At 40.5% G+C, this 9,963-nt stretch overlaps 1 protein-coding gene across 1 annotated transcript in view; it reads right to left on the bottom strand.

Moving 5' to 3' along the window:
• Positions 1–4,669, bottom strand: part of LOC117400109 (hypoxanthine-guanine phosphoribosyltransferase-like) — a 29,192-nt gene extending 24,523 nt beyond the window's left edge. The window contains exon 1 of the mRNA XM_059023449.1: positions 4,623–4,669. Within this exon, the coding sequence (XP_058879432.1) occupies positions 4,623–4,669 (47 nt within the window). The remainder of the gene's footprint in view (positions 1–4,622) is intronic.
• Between the last annotated feature and the right edge of the window lie 5,294 nt (positions 4,670–9,963).

Genomic DNA, 9,963 nt, shown 5'->3' on the forward strand with positions numbered 1-9,963 from the left:
GCAACAATATAACAGTACATTCGTTCTACCCAAAGCCAACAGTTTCATCAGAAAATATTTAGAACAAGAAACTGAGGTTTCTGTGACCAAAAGCAAAGCATCCCGGTAGCATAATTTAAGGGGTATGTCATATCAGATCAAACAAGAAGTAATACGGAAATGTGCAAATAGCTTTTATCTATTTTATTTATGTAATTTTGTGTGTTATCTATCATTCTTATTAATTTCCTGTTTTCTTTAGATTATTTTATTCTTACTATTTATTGATATTATTATTATAGTGCTACCCGTTATAGTGCAGAATCGGTTATAACACGGTAAGGTTGTGGCTCCCATTTCCTTCATAATGCAATTTGACTCAAACGTTGGGTTTTATTGTTGTTTTACACTACTGTATTTAAAAGCATTTAAGTTGAAACTGGGACATAGTACTTATAAAGCTCCCCTGCTTACACTTTTTTTTTTTCTAAAAGCAAAAACAAACTGTCCGTTAATGTTACAAAACAAGCGTGTATAAACATCATTGGATTCTGTGTTATTTATTTACAGTTTACAACATTTATTATAAAAAATATACAATTTAAATAATGTAAACTTTAAACTGGTGTGTGGCGGAGTGTCCCGCCCCTATGTATTATTTTCCATTCTCTCTCTCTCTCTCTCTCTCTCTCTCTCTCTCTCTCTCTCTCTCTCTCTCTCTCTCAATTCAATTCAATTCAATTCAATTCAAATTGGCTTTATTGGCATGACAATAAAAATAATTGTGTTGCCAAAGCACATACATGGCATAACCAACTCAACTCTCTCTCCCTCTCCCTCTCCCTCTCCCTCTCCCTCTCCCTCTCCCTCTCCCTCTCCCTCCCACTCACTCACTCACTCACTCACTCACTCACTCACTCACTCACTCACTCACTCACTCACTCACTCACTCACTCACTCTCGAACTCTCCTCTCTACACTCCAACCCCGCAGCACGGACAGCTGCAGGTTCTTATACTCTGGCCGAGGGGTTAACTAGTTGTTAATTATCTTATTACCCCTCGGCCAGAGTCTGCACGCGTTTGGTAAGGATGCATGACTGTCAGCTAGTTAAATAATCAGTAGCTGATCAGTCATACATCCTCACGGGGTTTTAATTTATAAATAATAAAAGACGCGGCGCTTTTAACTGCGCCGCAAACAAAAATACAAATAATAATACATAGGGGCGGGACACTCCGCCACATGGTGGAATAGCAGTTTCTATTATACTGTATATATTGTAACGACCTGGGATTTATTATACTGTTACACGACTAGTCTACGGACCCTGTGTGTGTGTGTGTGTGTGTGTGTGTGTGTGTGTGTGTGTGTGTTTAAGCAGGGAAGCGGTAAGCTTGCCTCAGCTGGGATTGATTGACGTCCGGGTAGGCAGGGCCATGAAAACCCACATCAACGTGGACAGAGCTGACAGCGGAGTCAGGCAAGCTGCTGTGTGAATGTGCAAGACTGTTTGTTGTTTTTAAGTGTGACCCAGGCTGACAGGGGCCATGGAATAATCGTCCCAATAAACTGTGGATTTGAGTACCTGCAAATTGTATGTGTCTCCTTTCTTCATTTTCCACGGTACACTACAATATTAATTTGGACATTGTAAATCATTTCGGGAACAAAAATGCCAATATTTGTTATAAGGCGAAACACAAATAAAACAGTCTCCTAATTACGGACCCCGACAAACAGGTAGCACTGTATATCATTTTTACTACTCCTTGCTATTGCATTCTTCTTTCTATTTTAACTGACATGTAAAGCACTTTGAGTCTGTGTTACAGAAATAAAATAAACAAATTAAAAAACATGCGTGTCATTGATAAGTTAAAAACAATGTAGCAGGTGAAAAGGTTAATTTCTGATGGACACCACTTATAATGGAAATGTATTGAAAGAATCACAGAATGCAATAAAGCAATGCAGTAGTAAAAGGGTTATTTATTAAAGGACAACAGTTAATTGAACTTAAGTAAAAAAAATTAAAAAAAAAAAAAAAATCAATGACTACATCTTTATTCTTTATATAGCCTAGAATGCAATGTCTCTGTGCAGCTCAATACAACAGCCATGTAAGGTCAGAGTCACAAACACATTACACACACAAGGTTTTATATCACCCTGAAAAATATGATTTTACTACCTGAATACTTTCACTGTGGCGGAGAAGCCTTTACAAAAGGCCTGCCGCTGGTATCTGGGACGTTAGGAACAAATCTAATGGAGCACTCTGCTTCCATGACATGGATAAACTGCTGCTTTTTGATTAGTTAAATAAACAGTATATTTCTTATCAACTTTCTGAGATGGGAATCAGACTTGTGTGTTTATTAAATCTGCACGCCTGTGCGGCGTGTCAACACCCAATGCTCTGTGTCTGACTCATTATTATGCAGTGATGACCCACACACCTAACACTTCCCCTGTTACAGGGGTCCTTTATAATAAAATATATATATTTTTTTTTACATGTACTTGTGGCAATGTGCTCCGCCCCTGTGTGCATTTCTGTGTATGTTACGTGTTGTGTGTAAATGTTGGTGTATATTTGTTATTATTTGTTTATTTAGCAGACGCCTTTATCCAAGGCGACTTACAGAGACTAGGGTGTGTGAACTATGCATCAGCTGCAGAGTCACTTACAATTACGTCTCACCCGAAAGACGTAGCACAAGGAGGTTAAGTGACTCGCTCAGGGTCACACAATGAGTCAGTGGCTGAGGTGGGATTTGAACCGGGGACCTCCTGGTTACAAGCCCTTTTCTTTAACCACTGGACAACACAGCCTCCTGTATAGAGATGGCTGCACGGGATATAAATGGGTGTGTGCAGCACGAGTATTTAAAATGTGTAATTGTATTTAGGCACGGGATTGCACATCACTTCACGTGCATTTAAAGTAATTAATATGTGAGCACGGGGTTGCACGTAATTAATTCACGTGCTGGGATTCAAGTGAATAATTAATTAGTAATTGAATCCCAGCACAACAGTATATATAGATGCACGTTTGACTCATTTGTGGTCGGGTGTTCGGTGAGGGGAGAACGAGATTGGAGACGGAGGTAGTAATTGTAAAAATAATAGTAGTTAAATCTGCTCACCGTGTTTTGTCTGCGTAGTCCGTTTTGTTTGTCTCTTTATTTTGGCTACCAGTGCCGTGCCCTGTGTTTTGTGTTACAACCTTTTTATTTTCTGTCTGTTAAAGCGCAATCACGTGCTCAGCTTCACCAAAACCCCAAGTCTCTGTTGTTTATTTCCTGGACCTGGTCTGACGCCACCCACTCCGGCTGTCTTTGTGACAGTGCTGCATTTTGTAATCTGTGCGATTTATTAGCATCACGCACTGTCCCTTCTATTTGTGAATTCACCTCCTCGTCAGCCCGTAAAGTTAGCAATTCCTTAACTTACTCCAGGCTCTAATTACTACCTTGTTCTTGATCAGCCATTGTATTTGAAAAAAATTAAAGCGTGTAAGACCGATGACAAAAATACCGAACACGTCCGGTATACAGTCACGTGGGATGTTGGCTTTCAATCCACGACCACTATAGCGCTTCAGTGCTGGCACAGCCTTTCACAGGAGTTAAGACCCGCATCCGCCCTCCATCTGTGTGTGGATTGCCTCGCCCTGTGTGATGTGCCTACCTGCGTTCACCGAGATCGCCACATTGGTGTCAGAAGTGGACGCTGGTACCCCGGCACGCACTCGTCGGACTGTAGCCTGGTGAGCAAATCCGGGACAGACTTGAGGCTGGCAGGGTAGAGTGTAGCGTGCACGGGGGAAGGCAGCAACAGGGCTGGTAGGTGACGTAATCACACACGGAGACATAAGCCAATATACCCTCCAGTTACAGCTGGTTTTCTATCTTAGACCAGGGCAAAGCCTACCACCAGGGATTCATGGTGGAGGGCTTTCAACACCTGACCGCATTCATCACTCCTTGGGGGCTGTTTGAGTGGATAAGGATCCCCTTCGGATTGACTAATGCTCCAGCGGCATTTCAGAGGGGCATGGAGGAGATGCTCAGCACTTTACGGGATGAGTGTTGCTTACCCTACCTGGATGATGTCCTGTGTTATGCCAAAAGTTTTGAAGATCATGTGGCTGGAGTTCGTCGGGTGCTGAAATCACTGATGAGCCATGGTGTCAAGCTGCCAACAAAATGTGAGCTGTTCAAGCGAGAAATTCGATATGTAGGACGGTTGGTCTCAGCGGAGGGAGTACGGATAGACCCTAAAGACCTGGAAGCGGTTCTTAGTTTGAAAGATAAGAGACCCAGCACAGTAGGTGAAGTCCGCCAGCTCCTTGGGGTTCTGAGTTGCTACCGTACCTATATTCAAGACTTCTCCAAAATTGCAAAACCACTGTATGAACTACTTCAAGTGAAAACAACCAAGCCTGAAACTCCAACAACAGACTCTCTCCAAGGAAAGAAGAAAGGAAGCCAACTCTCATCAAGGGCCCCTGTTGGATGGGTCAAAGAACATCAGAGTGTGGTGGAAAGATTGGTAGATATGTCAGTCAACTCAGCTTCCCTTTCGTATTGCACACCAATGCATCAAATGACGGTCTGGGAGCCGTGCTATACCAACGGAAAAACGGGAAGTAGACATGAGGCAACTGGTTATTCCCCATTTTACTTGTTGTATGGCCGACACCCCCGTCTACCAATTGATCTGCTGTTCGGATTAGGGACAAGAGAAGAACAGGATTCGGCACAAGGTTATGCAGAAAAGTGGGCTAAAAGGATGACAGAGGCATATCAGATCGCTTCTGAAAATAGCAGACACTCAAATGCAAAGGGCAAGAAATACTATGACTGGCAGGTGAGGGGAGTAGTTCTTAAGCCTGGAGACAGAGTGCTTGTGCGAAACCTGAGTGAGAGAGGTGGCCCAGGAAAATTAAGATCCTATTGGGAGAAAACTATTTACAAAGTAAAAGAACAGATCAATGACAGCCCAGTGTATAAAATCCAGCCAGAGTCTGGTGAACCCCGGATCCGGATTTTACATCGGAACCTGTTATTACTAGTGAATGATCTTCCTGTAGAGTTACCATCACAGCAAACACAGAAACCACTGACTGAACAACGGAGAAGGAAAATAAGAGATAGAGGAAATCAAGAAGCGAGAAAACTGACACAAAGTACTGACACATCTGATGATGAGGAAGACATGAACACTCAGTACTGGCTGAGGTTTCGAAGAGATCAAGCACCGCAAGGTAATAGGACTCAGAAAATGAATGAACATGGAAGCATTATGTCCAGAGAAAACCTGGTGAGGAGAGCGTCATTACAAGAAAGGTACAATGCAGAGATGAAAGAGGCAGAACCAGAACAGGAAGGACAGTCTGATGGAGAGAACTTCCCAGCTCAACCTGAATTGTTAGATGCAGGAAGTGACCATGATCACGAGGTAAGGCCCAAGTCCCTAGGAGACAGGCAAAGCAGACCAGTGCCATTGTCTCCACAAGGAAATTGTCCAACTGATCAAGTAAGAAGATCCACTAGGGAAAGAAGACCTAGACAAGTATTCACTTACAATCATTTGGGACAGCCATCATTTCAGCCACAAACTAGCCACAAATCTAGCTCACTACACTGTTCCACCCCTACCTGTTTGGGGAACTGCACCATACCAAACACGCTATTACAATACACTGGTATCAGTTCCATTTCCTATTAGTGTATACTAAAGTAAGTTAAAAGCATCATCAATTTTCAGTTTCTCTTTTTCACTATAAGATTTGTAAATAAGTTAAAACTGTTCAGAAATGTCAGGAGCCATTTATTTTTGTCAGGGAGCGTGTGATGCACACAAAAAGTGAGAATTCATACATGAAAAAGTATGGACACTTTATTTTTTTAGGAGACTTCAAAATGGTGGCATTCCTGATGGGTCTCCAAGGCGGTTTTACCAAGTTTCCTTGCTATCTTTGCCTTTGGGACAGCAGGGACACCAAGGCGCACTACCACAGGCGGGACTGACCACAGCGGACCAAGTTCTCTGTGGGGAGGAACAACGTCAAGTGGGAGCCACTGGTGGACCCCCGGAAGGTGCTGATGCCACCACTGCACATCAAATTGGGCCTTATGAAACAATTTGTCAGAGCTCTAGATAAGGAGTCGGCAGCCTTCAAGTACCTTCAAGACTTCTTCCCTAAGCTGTCTGAGGCAAAGGTCAAAGCCGATGTCTTTGTTGGACCACAGATAAAGAAGATCCTGGAGTGCAATGAATTCCCCAAGAAGCTCACTAGTAAGGAGAAAGCGGCTTGGAACAGCTTTGTCGCAGTGGTTCGGGGCTTCCTGGGCAATCACAAGGCCGAAAACTATGTGGAGCTGGTTGAGACTCTGGTGAAGAACTATGGCACAATGGGCTGTAGGATGTCCCTCAAAGTCCATATCCTTGATGCTCATCTTGATAAATTCAAGGAGAACATGGGAGCGTACTCGGAGGAGCAAGGCGAGCGCTTCCACCAGGATATACTGGACTTTGAACGCCGCTACCAAGGACAGTATAACGAGAACATGATGGGAGACTACATTTGGGGGCTGATTCGTGAAAGTGATTTACAGTATAATCGTAAATCTCGAAAAACTACTCACTTCTAAATGTTTTGTAGTCATTTTTGTATTACTTTAGTATAAATACATGTTAATTTGGATTCATATGTTGTTTTTTTCTGACTTTATGCGAACGAAAAGACACAAATTTGCCCGTTTTCTCATTGGAAATAGGTAAATTTCAAAATATCACTGTCCTGGTCACAAAAGCAAAGTTTGTGGGGAATAATAGCCATTTTCTATACTTTTGAGGCATAAGCAATTAGGAAATAACACTTACTACCCAAGACCAAAAATTGTGTTACATAGTGTTATTATTCGCCATTTTTAAAAGTCGCTCAGCGCTCTCGTGTAGAAGAGCGTTAAGTCATTTAAATACGTAATTGTATTGTGACGTAAATCAACAAAATATAATTCGGTCAAAATCTCTCCCTAGGTCATAACATTTAAGTTTTCATGCATGACATTACTAGTAAGCAGCATATTTTACAATCTAATGAAGACCACAGGTGGGACATCCTTCAGGAAGCTGGACTTGTAAAGAGTATAATAGCATGTCAATGAGTTAAGCAACTTGTCTTTTTCGATACAATATGTTGATAGTTGAGTAGTTTGTAACAGCAGTTACAAAATAATTATTCATTTTCAGTTTTTGATAGTTGTTTTATTTATTGTAAATACTGAAAACAAAAGCCATTGACTGAAAGGTACTGTTATTACTGTACATACATTTTCTAGTTAGATTTTTGTTATGAAATAAAGCAATAAAATTAGCTGTGTGTGGTTTTTTTGATTTTTTTTTTCATTTCCGCTGTGGTTAATGAGTGGTTAATTTCCGCTGTGGTTAATGAATGGTTCATCCCTTACTATTCTTGCTAACTGCTGTTCCATTCCATTGTTGCCAGCAGTGCATTTAAGGGCAGAAGACAGATTTAATTTGATCTATCCACCCAGTTCTGCAAAAATGCCCAATACCATCCAGCTGTGGTGTATCCCGAGTATACTACAGGTTGATCAAATCGACCCATAAATCAGATTAATCATGTCAGAGTCATATTTTCTTTACTGCTTAGACTGGACTTCTAAAATGTGCTATTTTCAGGCTTCAACTAGTCCAAAATTCGGCAGCTCGTGTTGACTTGTGTAAAGTTCCGTTGTCACATAATCCCCATTTTGCCCCGTCTTCATTGGTTACCGGTCACTCAGAGAATAAATTACAAAACGTTATTACTTACATTTAAAGCATTACATGGCCTGGCACCCTCCTATCTTTCTGATCTCATACTTCGTTATGTTCCTAGTCGGGTGCTGTGGTCTGCGGAGGCTGACCTACTTAGTGTACCGTCTGTGCGAATTGCCACGTATGGATCGCGTTCTTTTAGCCACTCACACTATGGAACTCCCTACCGAGGCACATTAGAAGCATCCATTCTCTTTTCCTTTTTAAAACACATATAAAACATTTTTGTTTGAAAAGGATTTTGGTTAAAATTCTTATTGTAGTATATTGGTTTTCTTCTGGTTTTGTTATTTTATTTTTTGCAGATTTTGTAGACTAAAGTGTTTTTTTTTTTTATTTGATTGATTTATTGATAGACGTATCAAAGCGAGAGTGACCTGCAGATCCTTGAATGTTACTCTGGGGTTCTTTGTGACTTCCTTGATGATTTTCCGGTTTGTTCTTGGAGAGATTTTGGTAGGACGACTGCTCCTGGGTAGAGTGACTGTGGTCTGGAACTTTCTCCATTTGTAGACTATCTGTCTGACAGTGGATTGGTGGAGCCCCAAATCCTTAGAAATGGTCCTGTAACCCTTTCTAGACTGATGAGCATCAATAACTGTTTTTCTGAGATCCTCAGAGATTTATTTTGATCGTGGCTTGATGTGTTTCCACGCATCTGTATGGTGAAGACGTAATTCTGATTATCCCTGATAAAACGGGTTCACTTACTTTTTCACATACCCTGAATCTTAATTACTCATTGTTTGTCTAATTCATACATCATTTTGTTTCAAAAGACATGGAATTGGTCAATATAAACTCTATTGGATATTTAGAAAGGTTTTGATTCAAGAAGGCTATCATGGTAAAACTATGGGAATTTCCATAATTATCATTGGGGTTCACAAACTTTTTCTCGGCACTGTAGTATTTGATCATAAATCATATACTTTTTTAATTGCATGAGAAATTAATCTATTCCTCAGAAAGTGTATCATCCTCAGTAATAATAATAATAATAAAAAAAATTCTACAGAACTCCCAGTGCACTGTCGTTAATGACACAGCTCAATATCTTCATTCAGTGTATGGGTTATTAAGTGTATTGATTGAGGTCTTGCACAGTCTTCAGACACGGTTTTTCCGTATCAGTGACTTCCAACCCCACCCACTAGTAGACCTTGTACTTCTGGGGCGTTTGCTATTCCTTAGCAGTTGCAGTCTTGAGTACATATGCTGTAAAGATAGATAAGGCACCATCAGGAGAATGTAAATGACTGAGGTTATCTGTCCTTAAAAAGTATATCCCAAATACTAATGTATTATGGTTTACTTTATTTGGTGTGTTTTTTCCTTTCTGAAAAAATAGCAAATGTGTGAATTTATAAGAATCTAGAATAAAGAATCTTGCATTCCAACATATGTTTTGTTTTGTTTTTTGTGATTTTCGTAGCAGAAATAATTGAAAAGGCTGTTAGACTTCCCTGAGAAAACCACTGAACTCTAAAGAGGACCTAAAACCAAATCTTGATTTACCTGTTACAGTCCACGACCTGGTACTGTATTTGTTTTAATACAGTATTAGGAAAACTGTTTTTTTCTTTCCTGAAAAAAACAGTAACATCATATTTCAAATACAGTAGGAAAAAAAATCGGTAGAACACTTAGCACATGTATTGTAAAAGTTGTTCCCTCCCCCCCCCCCCCAAAAAAAAAAATTGAGGCAGACTTTGTAAGATCACAGGATTCACTCATCCAAAACCATTTCAGAATAAATGAACCACTTCTCTTTGTGAACAATGCTTTGACTGTGTATTAGTGATATATATAGAGGGACTTCTCTAAACCTTACTCATTTATTAAAGCAAAACACCTCAAATATCTGTAATATGTAAAATATTCCCTGAGTACACTACAACTTTTCAGACTCTCACTGTGCATAAACAGTTTATTGCCGTTTCTGGTACTCTTAAACAATGACGTGCACTGTTCAGGCCAAACACACAGACAGGGTCTTGTTTAAGCTGACCTCCTCTGTCCTCTCTGTGTCTTGTACCTTTTATCTCCGTCTGTTATGTCTTTGTTCTAAAGATGTTAAGACTCATAAACTTTCTGCTCTGCATTTCATGTAACAGTAGGTCA

This window comes from Acipenser ruthenus, chromosome 4 (assembly GCF_902713425.1).
Source record: "Acipenser ruthenus chromosome 4, fAciRut3.2 maternal haplotype, whole genome shotgun sequence".
Lineage (NCBI taxonomy): Eukaryota > Metazoa > Chordata > Actinopteri > Acipenseriformes > Acipenseridae > Acipenser > Acipenser ruthenus.